The following is an 18,421-nucleotide window of genomic DNA, read 5'->3' on the forward strand; positions in this document are numbered from 1 at the left end:
TTAATATATTTAGTCCATATATAGACCAAATACATTAACAGTTAAATATATCAAAAAAAATCAAATTTGTTTATAATAGTGACCGGAGGATGAATACTTTTCAGAAAATAAGTTATGTCCCCTATATTATTTTTCAAATGTAAAATATAAATGATACTCTAAAATATTGGTACGTAGTTAATGTGTTTATATATATATATATATATATATATATAATATATATATATATATATATATATATATATAATATATATATATATATATATATATATAATATATATATATATATATTTTTATTTTATATTCTAATATATTTAATAATATTAATTAAGAGTATTTAAAAAATAATATAAATATAAATATATTTACATTTAAGAACATATTTTGTATGAGTGTTTACATATTCAAGAAAAAAAAAATGACACTTGCGCACTTTCTGATATTTAAAAAAAATTATTTCACTTTCATTTACCCTAAATAACTTTTCTTTTTTCTTTTATTTTTTTTAATTTGTGTGGATTTTTTATTGAGTCTAATGATGATGCACTATTTTACACTGTCATCCAATAAGAATATATCATTTCGCCATGTCATACCAGTATTTTAAAATTATTTTTCATTGTTATCCAATAAGAATATATCATTTAGCCAAGTCATGCGAGTATTTTAAAATTTTCAATCTAATTTACTGAGATGTATGATCATCATTGATTGAGAGTGTCATGCATTACCCATTTTCTTCTTTTTATTTTGTTTTTCTTAATTTGTGTGGACTTTTTATTTTATTTTTCTTTATGGTAAGTGATGTGGCCCAATTGATTATTTCATAATTACAAAATCATTTATACCTTTATGGATTGGTCAGTTGCACACAACACACAAAGAACGTTTGGTAATCTCCAATTCAAACCTAACCGAACGCTTTCTCTTTCTCTCACAACCGTCGCCGGAGTTGGAGCTCCTCCGCCTTCGCCGGCATGGACTTGCCAAGACACCGTGCCACACCGACAACCTCTTTAAGGGACACATCAGACTCCTCCACTGGTAGCTGGGATGCCATCGAATGGACCAAAATTGAGGTTCCTTTTCTTAATTCACCCTCTTTATTCTTTTTATTCATTCTTCAATTCTTTCCCTTTTTCGTTAATTTCTTTTTTGTAATCTTTTTGCAGCCAATTGCGCGCTTTGTCTCTCATGCCAATCTCGATTTCTTGCTCGATGACGAACGTGTTGTGGCAGAAGTATGCAACACCACACTCTTTCTTTTTGTGTGTATAATCTTGAAAATTTATGACTGTTTTCTATTCAATTTTTCTTCCTGAATCGATTCATTAATTTTTGTGTGTGTTGCTGAATCAGCGAAAATGTGTAGTAGTAAGAATAGTGCAATGAATGGTTTGCGTGGTTTCAATTTCCAGTACATTAGGTTTGGTGCCAGTATTCAACTTGATATGCTATTTGCATACAAGTTAACTAGATTCATTTCATGAAACCTTGATTAGGGTTAGTCGCTCTGCCATACATTGTGTGAACTCAACGTGCCGAGTTTGACACTTGTAACATTTAAATGCTTTGCTAATTGGCTTTGAATTCATTACACATGGGTAGTTATTACCGAATATAGTAGTACAAACATTGATTTACAAAGATGATCAAATATCTTGCATCTGTCTTGAGTTGGCGGTATCTGGTGAATGTCTGTTCCGGTTTCTGTGTTATTGGAAACTGTTTTATATGATGTTAAAGATTTTTTTAGATATGGGTTCACATGATCTTTGAGGATGCATTAAATGAAACTTGGCTGGTGGTGGCTAGTAGAGAACAAATGTAACTCTTATCGCATGGGAGATAAATGACAGCCACAAAAGGCCCAAGTGGGCTTGCCAGCATTCCAAATGCGCTGAATTTAGTAGCAAAACCTAAGGTTATCAATAGTGTAATTTTACATCTTATGATTATTTACGACCAACATTCTTGGTCATATGTGTCACTAGCGATATTCTTGCCCGTTTTCCTATGCATTTTCAGTTAAAGTTTGCTGAATTCTTAGTTATGTTTTTAAGCTTATTTTTGCATATATTAATTAATACGTGTGTGTAATTGTTTAAATACAACTTTTCATTTTGGTAGAATCTTAGGTAGAATCTTACGATCCATGTTAGTTATGATTTGATAAAAAACAAACCTGTGTTACGAACACATTTATTCCATATTTTTCTCCCCTCTCCCATCTTTGGTAGCATTTTGGTTTTGACAACCTTGTAGTCAGGGACTTGCTGATAAAGAATGAAGTATGGAGGCTTCATGTCTAGGTTTGCAGTAGGCATCCTATTGATTAAATAGGTTGCATTGGAACATGCATGATCCCGAAACTTGAGAGACAAGCTTGCCCGTGTCAATAGTGTGATTTTTGTTTCCACAATAGACATGTGTTTGCGCTTTACCGAGCCATTTTGATGACGTGTGTGTGGCATGCTAGCCAGTGAGCTATGCCTTTTGTGTTGAATAGAGAGGTTAGAGCCTGGAACTCTCCTCCACCATCAGTTTTCACTGCAGAGTGTTGTCGATGGCGGTACATGGCGGAGAGCCAAAATCCCACCATACTGTCTGCTTTGCGGCGCCGTTATAGCGGAACAATCCGCAATATCAGTCAATATTTACCAATCCGGCCAAAAACCGTCATGTATATATCCGCAATAGCGGCCATGGCGCCGATATTTGATAACACTGAACCTTAGTACTGAATTGTGCTTCAACAACAGTGAGGAAGTGTGTGTAAGTGAGTAACACATCAGATTTCATTTTAATAGGAAAAACCTAAGTATATTTAGTAAATGCATACACAAGTCAACAAGTACTTATAACCACAAGAAGAAAACATATGAGCAGGCCCCCATTCATCTGCAAACAATAGGTCAAATGCTGAACTATAATGTGATTGGAAAGACAACTAGGTAGGGATCCCAAGTATATTTTGTATGTAATTGAAAGTTGTTGGGACTATCACAAGTGATGGAATTGACACAAGGAGGAGGAGACACAATAGTTTCTTGAAGAGTGCAAAAGGAATAGAAGAGCATCTTTACCTAGGCAGCATTGGAGAAGAATTTTTAGAGTTGGCCTTTGATTTAACCAAGCATTTGTCAACATGAAACTCAAACAACACATTATTACCCCTTGCGAATTGACTAACATATATGAAATTGTTTGTGATGTCGGGAACGAGTAATAAATTCGGAAGTTTAAGATTTGTGCGAGGTTTGTAAGGTGAGTGAAAGTGTGTGGAATCCATAGAAGTAAAAGGAAAGCCTTGTCCATTTCCAGCAAGACCTGATCTTTTCCTGAAAATGTGTAATGCCATCAAAGAAGTGTTAAGAATTATTTATCAGATCGTGTCTTGCTCCTGAGTCAGGGTACCAGTTTTGACCAACCTAACTCTAAGATCTGTGACTCTCAGCATCAGTACCAGTAATAAAGGCATATGTGGTTGTCTTTGTTGAGGAAAAGGTGTAGGAAGTAGAGGTCGTGAGGGAAATCCAGGAGGAGGTCCACATGGAGCAGGTGCTTTCCATTGATTAGAGTTAGAGGTCCATTAATTGGGACCGTTAATCCACCGATCCCATCCATGTGGGGGAGGTCCATGCCATTATTGAGGAGCATTCCAAGATGAAGGCATTTTGGAGGAGGGTCTGTGATAATAAATGCTAGCATCATGACCTGTTTTGAAAGAGATCTGACATTGAACTTTGAAAAGACCTCCAAATCGACCTCCCCTGCCACGATTGAAGCCACGACCACTAGGATTGGCACGGTAGCCATTGAATTGGGACATAGGATCAAAATTAGGTGCAGAGGTGACATCAACTTAGGTTGAGATGTATAGTTAGGCACAGAAGGTGTGGCATGAGCAATATTCACAGAAAGTGGTTCCATTAATACAACTTTCTTCATCTTTTCAAGTTTGGACTCATCTGGAAGTAGCATGGCTTCAGCTTCAATTATAGGACAACTAGCAGCACGATATTGAATAATAGAAGCAAGAGCACTATACTATTTTCGTGCCCTCACTCTTTGGGGCCAACTGTTGAGCATTGAGTCTGTTAGAGGACAAGAAGGTGGCCGGTGGGAGATTGGTATTAATGGGTGGGTGGGGGTTCATTTAAGAGATCAAATGATGATGATATTTGCTGCTTCACCTGAGGTTATCCCACCATACTAGATTATCAAGCTGGCGGCGGTTCAAATAAGAAATCAAATGGGGATGACACATGCTGGTTTAGCTGTGGTAAAAAAAGGGTACCTTTGACTATGGATCATATCCAGTAAGAGAAGACTCCCAGGCTGGGTATTGAACTCGTTGTGTCAATTTTTCAACAAAAATACTCCTTATGTCAAATGTTGTGTGCCTTCTTTATTTCCTACTACTTGCATGAAAGCCTCAAACATAAATTGTCAATGATGATGTTACTTCCGAAACAGACGTAAAAACAGAATTCAAGACAGTGAATAAGGGTATTGATTTATCTAGAAATATTCTGCCTAAATATCATATATCACAAGTTTATTACTTTGCTTGGCACTGTTGCTATCTAGATTAGGCACTGCTGCTATCATTACTTTGGTCGACACCGCTGCTACCCACAAACCAATTAGGCAATAAAGAGATAAATTTCTACTCAAATATGAATGGGTTGGATGCAATCTGCATATTAGCCGTTATAATAACATCTGATAAATATAATTTATTGTGTGTGTGTGTGTCTATCTTTTGCTAATTTTTACTTCTCGACCTAGCCTTAATGTGTGTGTGTATCTTTTGCTAATTTTTACATTTTTCCAGTTTTAATCTATTGTATGGATATGGTGTTTACTCTCAGGGACATGGTGTCGTTCTTGTCAATACAGATGATGCAGGCGTGTTGATTGTAACAAACTTTCGTGTAATATTTTTGGTAAGCTCGTTTATATAATATTTCCTACACTGCTTCTGAGTTCTAAATTTTTTTTAGGTATTATGATCTTGAAGCAATCCCAATGTCATTGACTTGGAAATGCCCAGTCTTGTACGTGACTGAAAACGCATAAGAAATACAGTATAAATGGTTTCATAATTGAGGGTTTTGGATTAATTATAGTTGTCAGAAAAGTGACAAAGTTCTTCAATTTCCAGTTTACCCAAACCTAACATTTAGTCATCATTTATCTCATCGAAGTGTTTGTTGATTATTCTTTCTATTTTCCCTAAAACCCACCAAATTTCAAACACTTATTCTTTAAGCCCTGTTCATAGAACTTAAATTACCTTCAATCTAACCTTAAACACTATTCTATCACTCTACAAATAACTTTTTTACATTCAACTACACCCCAAAATGCTTCAGCTCACCTGTTCTGTATCAGGGGCTCATCCTAGATAACCCTCACATTGACCCCTTAAAATCCTATTCTCCTTTCCTACATGACTAACTTCATTCGTTTTTAAAGAAGAGTTGTTTGAAGACAATTTCTGATGGGAAGTGAGAGAATTTTATAATCTGAAACTAGAAACTATAAAGCCAGACACCACATGAGCGCCGCTGCTGATTTTTGTGTATTTCTGTGTCTTATTCAGTTGCTTATCTGGAACATTTAGTTACCTGCCAATTTATCTTCCGTATTGACTACATTCACTGATTTACTTCGTTGCATTTTCTAGAGTGAGGGAACTAGAAAAATTATTGCCCTTGGAACAATACCGCTAGCAACCATTGAGAAGTTTAACAAGACAGTAAGTTCTTGCAACTTCTTTACAAATTTATTGTGTTTATTTTTGTTTACTTTGGATATGCAATGCAAGATTGACCAGAACAATCTTGTGTGACTATTTTGTTATGCTATAAACATATATGTACTGGTTTTGGATTGACCATACATATCCGTGTTCTCTGAGTCTGGCGTCAGCTTCCTTTTGAATCTCACCTGTTTTTGCTTCTCTTTTCAACATACATTTTATTTTTATATTTTTCTGTCAAAATTTACTCAATAATTGTAGAACATTTATAGTCTTCAAATATTTAGCAATTCTTGTGATTACCCCGGGTATGACACTGGAGTATAAGTATTTATAAAGTATGGACCTAGATTGATTCATTTAGGGAAAATAGCTGTTTGATATTTTAATCATTTCTTCTATAAAAAAATTTGTTATAATTTTCTTTTTAATAAATTGTTGACCCCCAACAAGTTAAACTTGTGCTACTAGCTCAATGCTCATTGCCAACTCAGCCACAAGATTGAATATTTGTACTATATCTAATTTCTATTAATGTTGTGAGATTTTGAACTGTGTTTATGATGCTGTGTTGCTCTCACTTAAATGCAGGCAGTTAAGGTTCAGTCAAATACTCGTCAATTAGACAAGACACCAACACAGAGACTGCTGCAGGTGATTGGTATGCTTTCAGTAAGCTCCTTTTATTAACATATTCTTAATATTTTCAGTAAGCTCCTATTAGACTGTCCCCCCCCCCCCCCCCCCCCCCCCCCCCAATGTAATGCGTCGTTTGTGTTTAAAACCTTATACTTTAATGTAGTAAAACAACCTCCCTTATTTTGAAACAAAATAGTTGAGCTTGGGCTTAAAAATTAGATGCAATGCTAAAGTTTGGAAAATTTCTTACTATTCATGTATTTATTTTCCTCAATTAATATATACAGCGATCATGCATTCCTATCTGCCTTTTATATGTTTTTAAGCACATGGTCTTTCTTCTTTTTTTAAAGACTGGATTTATCTTTGCTCTTGTATGCAGGGAAAGATATGAGAATTATAGTCTTTGGTTTTAGGCCTCGTACGAAACAGGTAATTCTACTTTGACAGCAGTCATGCCCTCCTTATAAGATGAAGTCTTAGTTACTGCCTAAGGATATGTTTGGATTGATGGACCAAAGTGGAATGAAACATAAATGAAGTGGAACTGAGCGGAATGAAACAAAGACTCCATTCCATTGTTTGAGTATTTTAATTATAAAGTCTCATTCCATCGCATAAACCCCAAATTTGATGAAACAAAAAAGTGGAGGATCTGATGGAATGAGATGGAATGATTCCATTATGTTCCATTCCACCCCATCCATTATTTGTAAATCCAAACAATGAAATCTAATTAGTTACCACTCTATTCCATCCATCAAATACCACCAATCCAAACATAGCCCAAGTTTATCAAATTTGTGACATTTATTTTGCTGGAATGAATGTTGGCCTATTACAATTATGATTGTAATTTACAAATTAGAATACAGGGCATCTGAAGTAGCCCTGCAACCTGCATTTTCAAGTGTTGTGAGCTAGTGAAAATTTTGTCGTGAACATTTGTATAGAAGCCTTTCTTTTCTTTTAGCATGTTTAGGATCTAATGTTGGTTTTTTAATCTTACAGAGACGTGCAATATATGATGCACTACTGAAGTGTACAAAGCCAACAATATTATGGGATCTTTATGCTTTTATGGCCGGGCCTTCCAGTTTTCAGAACACTTCTTCGTTGGTGCGCTTATTAGATGAATATTTTCGACTTATTGGCAAAGTTTCACATCATGCTTCAATGGACATGATTGAAAGTGGGTCCTTCACCTTGTCAAATGACTTATGGAGAATAAGTGGTGTGAATTCCAGTTATACAATGTGCCAGAATTATCCATTTGCTTTGGTTGTTCCAAAGAGCATTAGGTAATTTATTGAGAACCGAACTTTCTGCCTTTTCCTAGTTATTGTCATATTGATAATGTTGAATCGACTGAACTTTTCCTTTGGTAACTTTGAATTGTCCTGATGTAAGTGATGATGAAGTGCTCCAGGCTTGCAAATTCCGTGCAAGATGCCGACTGCCTGTAATTTCTTGGTGTCATCCTGGTATGTGCAAAATCTTGGTCACATTTCTTTAAATTTTTGGCACAGTCCCATGCTTCCTATTTTCCTTTTCTTTCCTTTTCTTTCTTTAGCATTTTACTATTGTAATGTGAGGATGCACTTCTAACAAAATGGAACTGTTGACTATAGTTACTGGCGCAGCTCTTGCACGTTCTTCCCAGCCTTTAGTTGGTCTCATGAGGAATATGAGGAGGTAATGCAAATTGTTTGTTTTTGGTTGGATGTAACGAGAATAATACAAGATATATTAAGTTAATTCCCAAGGATGGAAGTTTTAACAGCGTTCTTTATGCTGTATAAACAGTTTATAAGGAATTAGCTGGGTATTATTAGCATATTCTTTATTGTAGTTATACTTGTGGTTTCACTCAGTGAGTGATGCTTAGTTTTTTTCTGTATGTAGATTTTTTTTTAGGTGGATGATGAACTCTGCTGTGCTAATACATTTTCGTTTTGCTATTTATGTTTTTATTCCTGGTCCTTGATTGTTTGAATATTTTTAAAATGTCTTTTCTGAGAATGAGAAACGAAATTAGCGTAACAAACAATAACAAGCTTTATGTGTTTTCATGCAGCAACATGGATGAAAAACTTGTGGCTGCACTTTGCAGCAACCTTGATGGCTCAAGGAGGTCAGATTTGTATATCATATTCTTGAATTGTAAACACGTATTGGTAAAATTCAGCATGAATTATGCAACGACATTAAACATGAACTATTTTTGCAATTTACTTATTATCTTGGTAAAAACATGAATTCTGCATCCGTATTAAGTATCAGTCAGAAGCAAATCAGGGAGGGTCTCTCCCAAAACCATAAGCTGTTTGGGTGAAGGTTAAAGATTGGTTTTCATATCTCTAGCGTGCTCCCTAGTGCAATGACCATATCTCTAACAACCTCTCCTTAACTCTTAGCTATTAGATGAAAGCTAAGATTTCATTTTTCCCCAAGTAATTATTGTATAATTTAAATGGTTTAATTGACAGCAGCTATTCTTGGGTGGTTTATGTATTCTTGTGTTTAGGGTGTGATCCTCCATGCATTTTTTAAAAACATTCTAAAATTGTATTTCTAAAATTGTATAGGAAGACCTAGGAAAACTATAAGAGAAGTTATTAATAAAGATCTTGAGCTTAACAATCTAGATAAAAGCATGGTCCTGGATAGAACAATATGACGGAAGTTGATCCATGTAGCCGATCCCACTTAGTGGGATGAGGCTTGGTTGTTGTTGTTGCATTCTAAAATTGTATTTCTCTTCTAGAAAGCTATATATCGCTGATGCGAGACCAAGGAAAAATGCATTAGCTAATGGAGCCATGGGAGGTGGTTCAGAATCATCATCAAACTATTTTCAATCTGAGGTCAGTAATAGGCTTTTGAGTTGTCCACTTGTTTTTTCATTTTAAAATTTGGCTTCATTTTTAAGCATTAACATTCTTAATTTATATATTGTCAGATTATCTTTTTTGGGATAGACAACATTCATGCAATGAGAGAGAGCTTTGTTCGGCTCCGAGAATACATGGACACTCATGGGAGAACATCATCAGATGGAATGTCATCTTTTTTGGTCAGTATCTGAAAGCTAAAATATTTTTGCTATGTGTTCTCAATGTACTGAGTGGATTAGCAAAATAGGTTGCTTTGCAGATGTGTCAAAAATTAGAGTGTTGGAAGTTATACTTTTCTTTTTGTTGACAATTTTTGGTTGATTTACAAAATCTGAATGTGGACTTTGGTATTAGCATAAAAGTAAAACTATTATTCCCTCTCAATCCATCCCTTAACATGGTCAACTGTTTGGTGGTACTGTCTTTGTCATAGTTTTATTGTATCGAAGTCCGAAGTTGTCATGTAATGACTGTTTAACTTGGCAGGATTTCCAATTAATGACATTAATACATGTTCTACTAAACTTGTTTATGACTGGCTAGAGTAACTTTTGTGTAGAATTAATTAATGGAATATGCGCTTCCAATTTTGAGTTGTATTAAGATTGTTTTTATGAGTTCTGTTTAGAGACATGGTGGATCAATATGGGGTGGCGGCAATTTAAGCAGTATGTCTGCTTCAGTATCAACCCTTGGGGACAGTGGGTGGTTGTTGCACATTCAGAATGTCTTAGCTGGTGCAGCTTGGATTGCTGCTCGTATTGCTATGGAAAAGGCTTCTGTTCTTGTACATTGCAGGTACTATGATAGTGTATTTCTCACTAGTCTAAACTTGTAAAATAAAAATTACAATCTTTCAATCTTTTGATATAACATTATGGCATAGTTTGATCCATGAGCCGACCCCACTTCGTGGGAAAAAGCTTGATTATTGTTGTTGTTTCAAATTTTTGCCTTGTATGTTGAGTGTACTTGTTTTCTTTGATAGTGACGGATGGGATAGGACAAGCCAGTTAGTTTCACTTGCTAATTTGTTGCTTGATCCATATTATCGGACATTCAGAGGGTTTCAGGTAAGGAAATGCCATTACTAAACTATTTGAACATCTTGTACATCAATGTCACCATATGAAGATACACAAATTTCCCCCTCTTTGCTCTTTGACATTGCTGTTAAAATTGAGTCAACGAACTTATCTTTTAATTGCGCTTCTTCCTATATAGGCACTTGTTGAAAAAGACTGGCTAGCATTTGGTCATCCATTTTCTGATCGTGTGGGAACACCATCTATCTCTGAATTTGGCAACATGTCTTTTGAGTTATCTAGGCAACAGTCTTCAACTAGCATCCCATCATCACCCATGCACCAGTCATCAGGGACATTCGCGTCTCAACCTCCAGTTTCATCTCATGCACATAATTCAAACAACTACTCTCCCATTTTTTTGCAGGTTTGTTCCTCAGATAAGCTATAGGCATCATTGAGTATTAAAAAAACTTGGTTATAGCTTCTCTCTCTAGACGTTTCTTTAGAAATCTGTCCTTCAAATTGATGCTTCAATGCGTACTGTATACTTATTTTTTGATTTTATTTCATTTTTTGGAATAACTTGAGATAATCCTTTGAAGGTTTGTATCAGTACAAATTTAATGGTGTGGTTTTGTCAGTAAGTATTGACATCACAAATAATAAGCGATTGATTGTTAGCCCAACTTAGACCCAAAACTTAGCTAGCCCAAGAGAATTTCAGTTTTTATTTAGTTGCCCGTGACTGTGAGTAAGTTTCCTTGTGAAAATAAAATAGTAAATAACAAGGCTAGGCAAAGCAATATTGAGATTTTTTACATCGATGAACCAATGATGATAATAAAGTTTTAACTTTTAAGATATTATAGTTTCCTGTTTGTTAAACTCATATTTCTCTATTATGACGCTTTAATTTCATGGGTTATTTATATTATTCGTTTTTAGTTTAATTTGTATGCATCGTCAGTGTAAAGGTATTTTACAATGCATCGAACGTTGTGTTGCCACATCATGTAACGCCACATCGTGTAACGTGACTTGTGAAACACATCATTGGATGTATGTGTAAAATAGCTAGCTTTACACTGACGGTGCATACAAATTAAATCCATTTGTTTTTACTTAATGGTTGGTTTATAGTTTGAATTAGAGGCTTTGTACCCAATTCCATGTTTTCATTTATTTTTACATTAGTTACTATTATGCATATATAAATAGGAGAATCTTACCATGCGCAAACCACTTAGGTCAGTTATATTTTTCATGTCAATTATGTTTATATTTAGGAATAACGAATAAGTAGAGAAAGAAAATTGGAAAGTGGTTTTCGGGTAGTTTTTGAATGGGTTGGGGAGAGAGAAGTCTCTCGAATTTCTTGAATAGGAGTTGTCTTTTTATAGTATACTATTTATTTCTTTAGTTTATGTGTGGATTATATTATATAACCTATATAGTGTATGTAATTATGCGTCTGTTGTAAGCATATTCTGCCCTAAATAAAAGTCCTTATTACTATTAATTTGTACTCCGTACCAGTTTCTAATATAGAGTTCCACCATATTTAAGATAAACCTTCTTTGTTGGATTTCCTCCTCACTTACTAAGCCATATTGGTCATGGATAGAACAGTATAACATAATTTGATTTATGTAGCTGACCCCACTTAGTGGGATAATAGTTGGTTGTTGTTGTTACTCCAAAAAGCCAAATGCAAGAGAACCACCATCTCTATCGTCCCTGCCACATTCAGCCATCTCAATCTCCGCCTTCCCCAGGTTACTAAGTTCAGTCTGAATATTTCTATGGAGTTTTAGATCTGGTTTTCTCCGGTCCACCATCTGTGATTCCTTGCCAGCTTTGTTCTTTCTCTTTCAGAAGCTCTCCAACTCACAAATTGATCCCAACCAGACAAGTCGACTATGGTTTTCTGCTATCATGACCTGGTTTCACTGTTAGCTCTTGGCTGCTTCCTTTATTTTTTGCTCATCCAGTGTCCATTTCTTTAATGATTTAATTTTCTACTTGCATTTTGGTTTATCCACATTGTCCACATCTTTAATGATTTAATTTCCTCTTGATTCAACTAAAGGTAACACCAGAAACACTGGAATTTTTTTGGACAAAGATGAAGAGAATATTATTTCTAAGGTAATGGGGAGGGTAGAGGATGAAGATTAGGGAGGCAGAGGATGATAAGGGTGTTTAGTGTGGTACTGTCCTGGCTTGTGAAGGGGGAGGGGAGGCGACGGTGGAATTGAGGTGAAAGGATGGGAAATATGCTTTGTAGATAGTCTACTATTAGATATGGTGAGGTTGTTTAATCCAAGGGTATAAAGAATGTGCATCAAACAACATTTGTCTCACCTGTGCATGTTAGACAAAGCTAGCATAAATTAACAATCTTTTCATCTATTTAGTTTATCCTTTACTATCTGGAGTTATGAAAACAGGGATGCACTAAAATCTGCTGAGTTACACCCAATACGCCACAATATGGTGAGGTTGTTTAATCCAAGGGTATAAAGGATGTGTATCAAACAACATTTGTCTCACCTGTGCATGTTAGACAAAGCTAGCATAAATTAACAATCTTTTCATCTATTTAGTTTATCCTTTACTATCTGGAGTTATGAAAACAGGGATGCACTAAAATCTGCTGAGTTACACCCAATACGCCACAATATGGTGAGGTTGTTTAATCCAAGGGTATAAAGGATGTGTATCAAACAACATTTGTCTCACCTGTGCATGTTAGACAAAGCTAGCATAAATTAACAATCTTTTCATCTATTTAGTTTATCCTTTACTATCTGAAGTTATGAAAACAGGGATACACTAAAATCTGCTGAGTTACACCCAATACGCCACAATATGGTGAGGTTGTTTAATCCAAGGGGATAAAGGATGTGCATCAAACAACATTTGTCTCACCTGTGCATGTTAGACAAAGCTAGCATAAATTAACAATCTTTTCATCTATTTAGTTTATCCTTTACTATCTGAAGTTATGAAAACAGGGATACACTAAAATCTGCTGAGTTACACCCAATACGCCACAATACATTGTCGAGATAAATTGGAGGAATATCTAGATTTTTTAATTAAAAAACCAAAATTCCGATATGTCACGATAGGGCAGCGACACACCGCGATACATTGTTGACACGTCTTTAACAAGCCACCGATATGTATCTGTTTATCTCATGCCTGTTCATTTTTTCTAGCACATGAATCAAACTTTCCCCTCCTTAATTACTCTTCTCTCAACTTTAATTACTTCTTCTCCCTCCTATGTAATTTGTGATGCACCCATTTAATATCCTCTCATGGTTACCATTTTTCAAGTTTGGTTTTCTTTTCCCATAATCTTTACCAATTTTCAATTGTTGCAAGTTCAATTTCATGGTTTTGATTTAACATTGATTACTAGTCCAATATCTTAGTTTAGATTTAATACTTAGTAATGTTCTAAAAGTTGTCTTCTAAGTTTGATTTTTGTTAGACAATGATTTAACTATTGTCTAATTTTAATTTTTATATACGCATTTTAAATGTATCCTATCCTATATTATATTTTAATGACTGACAGTGGATATGTATTGTATTCAATACCCATATTATGTCTATGCTTCATCGATATGTATTGTGTATGTGCTTCATTGATATGATGCACGTTGAGGTTTAGACCATGGAATCTTGATGGCATTATTCCAACCCATTTTATCTGTGCCTTTAGAGTTGGTGATTGATTTGGTTTTTTGCATAATACTTACGTTCTGTGTCCATGTTTATCATGAACTCACTTCCTTGTATATTTTTTCAGTGGGCTGATTGTGTGTCACAAGTGATGCGGATGTATCCTTTTGCCTTTGAGTTTTCTGCGGTATATGTTCTTTAATATTTCAGTATTTGTTTTCTTTGTAAAACTCTCTTTATGTGTCTTGCTGGCTGGTAACTTATACTATTTCATTATTCAGGCTTTCCTGGTAGACTTCTTAGACTGCATGTTCTCTTCTCGCTTTGGAAACTTCTTCTTTAATAGGTATTTCTGTTATGTGCATTAAGGGAAGTGCAGTTTCTATGTTGCTGGTTATTGAATTCTGTTATGATTGCATATGTTTTTCAGTGAGAAGGAGAGGCTGCAAGTCAATGTTTTTGAAAGTTGTGGATGTGTATGGGCATACCTGGCTGATATGCGGAGATCAGAAGGAAATTCCCATGTGCACTGTAATCCCTTTTATGATTCACTGAAGTACAACGGGCCTCTTCTCCCCCCAGCAGCAGCGTTAGCCCCAACTTTATGGCCTCAATTCCACCTTCGTTGGGCCTGCCCAGAAGAAGCACAGAGTGGAGAGATTGAAGCACAATGTAGGAAGATAAAACTGAAAAATTCTGAGATGGAGAAGGTAATATGTAGCATGGAATCCAACACGGACACCTAACACGACACAAACACGTAGACACTTCTAATGTAAAAAAACACACACTTGACCTTCTTTTATCCATCTACTATTACAAAAGTAAAAAAAAAAGTTCTAATCAAATTTAATGTTTTTAATTCATCATTGATCAACATTGCTTCAACACATCTTTAATCCTTTTATACGTATTTGAGATTTGTCCAAGAAATGTACAAGGTGCGTGGAAGTAAAAAAAAACAATTTTTTGGGACACTTGTTTGATTTGTCCGACACATGTCGTATGAGTGTCATTAGGTGTGGCAGACACCTGTTTAAAGAATGTTGAAGCATAGAAAAAATAATTTTTTTGGGACACTTGTTTGAGTTTTTCGACACTGGTTGTACGGGTGTCATACACGTGTCTAACACTGCGGCACGCATTATCCTAGAGGCGTCTGTGCTTCATAGTTATTGTTGGAATTTCTGCTTTCATTGTGGTTCGTCTCTAGTCGGCTAATTTGAGGCATTTAACTTGTCTTTATTGCAGCCTCCAACACCTTCATTGTGTTGGGTTTGAAGGGGTGGATTTAGAGATATGACCTATGTTGTGTTTATAAGTGAGGGCAATCCTCACCTTACAAGTCGGTTTTGTAGGGATGAGTTAGGCCCAAACCAAATTATAAGAGTTATATTCTTAATTTTCTAATTTTACTCTGTTCTATTCAAAATACATTGCATTTCTCCGTCTCAGGATGACCATTACTCATCTTCACACACTTTTCTTAAGCTTATCAATTATCAGAACAATTCTGTATTGTTTATACATTGTTCCAAATGAGTTGAATTGTTGATCAGTTAGAATTTTCCTTTTAATGCTATTAGTGCTGTGTGGGATGGTAACAGGCTAAAGAAGTGGCAGACAGGAAACTTAGAGAAAATGCAAATGCTATAGAATCGTTGAATGCTGAATTGCGTCGTGAGAAACTGTTAAACATCTCAGCTATGACCAAGGCGAAAAGGATAATAAAAGAAAACACAGACATAAAGCGTGCAATTCAGTCAATTGGGTGCAAGATTCACATTTCTAATAGTGGTGATTGCATTCTTGATATTGAAAACAACCCAGAAAAGGCAGTTCAAAAATTGCATTTTTCCTCTAGGCAAGTATCAAGTAGCACTGTGAATAACGATAAAAAGGATATATCTCTTTCTGTAACAGAAGATGATGATGGAAACAATGTTATTAGTCGAATTTGTGAAACTCTATGCCCTTTTCGCAGTAGAGATGGAGGCTGCATGTGGCCAAATGGTGGTTGTGCTCAACTAGGTAGCCAGTTTGTTGGTTTGAAGGCAAATTTTGATGCATTTGACCGGCTTTCGATTGACGACAGTTATTTCAAACCCAAGTAAACTGAAATTTTTCTTCCTAAATAGACTGATAGTGAATAGCTACATGAACCAATTTTGGTTTTCTTCTTTACAGTGGCATTTTTTAGACTCTCCGGAATTGTACAGTCTATTAGAGTCTGGTTGATTAAATCATGGTGGTCCTCACTATTTTTTACATGTGTATAATTGTAAATTTAGGGACATCAATAGTAGCCAATTGCATTGGAATCATTCTTATTAAGATCAATTTTGTAGAGAGGATCATGTTTTTCTTTTGTTAACATTTTTGCTACATCTTAATGAAGACAATCAATCGTTGTCATGTAATTACATTAATTTCCCAATTCATTATGTTCACAATCTGATAAGGTTCAGCATATGCTAAGGGTGTCCTATATTAATTTGTTACTCACCCTGTCCTTTTTTTAGATGAATTGTGCTGTTATCATTTTACTTCAACAAGGTTTCATTAACAAGGTACTACAGAATAATCTTAAAGATTATTAAGCATAATATGACAATCTCAAAATTCAACAACTCATCCCAAAAAATGACGAATATTAGACCATCAAAATATAGGAAAATGCTATTTCCACCTTTAGCGGTGTCTTTCAGATTTTTGAAAATTTGAACTTTATGCGATTTGGACATGCATTTTAAAATGCACTTAAATCACACCAAAATGGACTTTTTGGATATCCACCTCCATTTTGGTAAAAATATATGGTCTGGAGATGCATGAAAACTATATACTGAATATCCTCTAAATTTTTTTTTATAGATATTGAAAACGAGATAATTATAAGTGAGGATTAATTCGAAAATGCATCTCCGAAAATTCCCTCGAATCGTTTAGAACAACACCATCGTTTCAACATCAGGTTATATTGACGTAAAATCGCGTAAAATTAAGTTTAATTAAAGGTAAATGAAAGTAAATAGCCATACATTAGTTAAAAAATGAAATATCATAAATAATATTTCAAAAAATACAAAAAAATACAATGTACGTCGAACCTCCCGCATTCTCTTCTTCCGACTGTATTGCACGACATTTCGTAACTCGACAATTATGTTCTCCACGAGGGTCAACTAGGAATTGTCATCCTCAAAGAGTCTTGACTCTATGTCTACTCTATACATCTCCACAACACGACGATAAACCGCGTTATGTTTTCTGTCTGCTCATCCTAACCCTCAAATACCTCCTGGTTAGCTGACCTAAGTGGTCCTCTAGGAGCGCATGGTGTCATGATAGGGTGTGACACCCAAAAAAACCAGATCATGTAGTTGTCAACAATAACCCCGTGTACAAGAACTCTATGTGATACTCCCCTAGTATTAAATGAGTATCGAAATCATTTAATATCACACCATGATCTCTGCAACGAATGGGAGGAGTCGACGCAAAGAGGTCTTTCAATAATTTATAAGTAGCCAAATTGAGGCATCACTCGTTCGGGAAGATAAGGATACATAATAGATGACCCACATGCTATCCACTAGAAGTATAAGGATATGACTTAAATAGACGCGTCCTCCGATGAATCTCGTATGGACAGAAGAAAATGTCATATGATACATGACAATCAAGATACAATCTGAATGGTCCGATCACACTACTCCCATTGTAAGGAACAAAAGCGGATGCACATGACGAGTCTTCATTATAAATATGTTCAACTTCTCACCGGTGATGCGAGAGAAGTAGGAGATAATCCATCCCTAAAAATGGTTTGGATACAATATTAGTAACAAGTGTAACAAGTGAATTATAAAAATATTAATAACAAAAAAATATTGTAAGCATCATGAAAATATAGGAAGGTGGAAAGATGACATCTCTGAATGCCACCTCTCAGCAAAAAACCTCTTGTATGCCGTGGTGTATGGTCATGTAAGCAGAAGAACATAACCCAACAAGACCAGAATAACGTATTACATCAACAAACCAAACACTTATGTCAAAAGAAAATATCTCCATCAACATTGACTTAATTAATTGAAAACATATGAATTTCAAAAGAAAATAAAAATATTTTTTCTTACATACATGCCTATCAGCAACATTGACATATAAATGAAATATGTAGGTGTTAAATGGGCCTCCTTGATAAAACTCTGTTAAGGAGCATTGGCAGCGGCTTCTGCCTGCGCTTCAGGGGCTTCAGCGACGTGAGGGAGTCAACTGCGAGAACCAGACACACAGGAGCCTCGGAGTTGCGAAGTAGACACAATGTCAAACGATTTATCAACAACTCTTGGCCTCGTGGTCCTCACTGCGACCCTCTCACGTCG

The 18,421-nt window shown here is 35.4% G+C and overlaps 1 protein-coding gene across 4 annotated transcripts; it reads left to right on the top strand.

Moving 5' to 3' along the window:
• The first annotated feature begins 844 nt into the window (after positions 1 to 844).
• On the top strand, positions 845 to 16,502 carry LOC127097993 (phosphatidylinositol-3-phosphatase myotubularin-1). Of its 4 annotated transcripts, none has more exons than XM_051036493.1 (19): positions 845 to 1,079; positions 1,173 to 1,241; positions 4,878 to 4,952; positions 5,696 to 5,767; positions 6,362 to 6,431; positions 6,792 to 6,841; positions 7,421 to 7,710; positions 7,820 to 7,893; positions 8,041 to 8,104; positions 8,487 to 8,543; positions 9,177 to 9,276; positions 9,372 to 9,485; positions 9,935 to 10,104; positions 10,295 to 10,379; positions 10,531 to 10,758; positions 14,158 to 14,217; positions 14,312 to 14,376; positions 14,461 to 14,740; positions 15,282 to 15,995. In XM_051036493.1, exons 1-19 carry the CDS (start codon positions 978 to 980, stop codon positions 15,309 to 15,311), a joined length of 2,055 nt encoding a protein of 684 aa, XP_050892450.1. In that variant the 5' UTR covers positions 845 to 977; the 3' UTR covers positions 15,312 to 15,995. The 4 variants fall into 4 exon arrangements, with proteins under 4 accessions (XP_050892450.1, XP_050892446.1, XP_050892447.1 ...); XM_051036489.1 differs by having other exon boundaries at positions 847 to 1,079; positions 15,638 to 16,502; XM_051036490.1 differs by lacking the exons at positions 845 to 1,079; positions 1,173 to 1,241; positions 4,878 to 4,952 and having other exon boundaries at positions 6,362 to 6,424; positions 15,638 to 16,502.
• The last annotated feature ends 1,919 nt before the right edge of the window (positions 16,503 to 18,421 follow it).

This window comes from Lathyrus oleraceus, chromosome 6 (genome assembly GCF_024323335.1).
Source record: "Lathyrus oleraceus cultivar Zhongwan6 chromosome 6, CAAS_Psat_ZW6_1.0, whole genome shotgun sequence".
In the NCBI taxonomy this organism is placed as follows: Eukaryota; Viridiplantae; Streptophyta; class Magnoliopsida; order Fabales; family Fabaceae; genus Lathyrus; species Lathyrus oleraceus.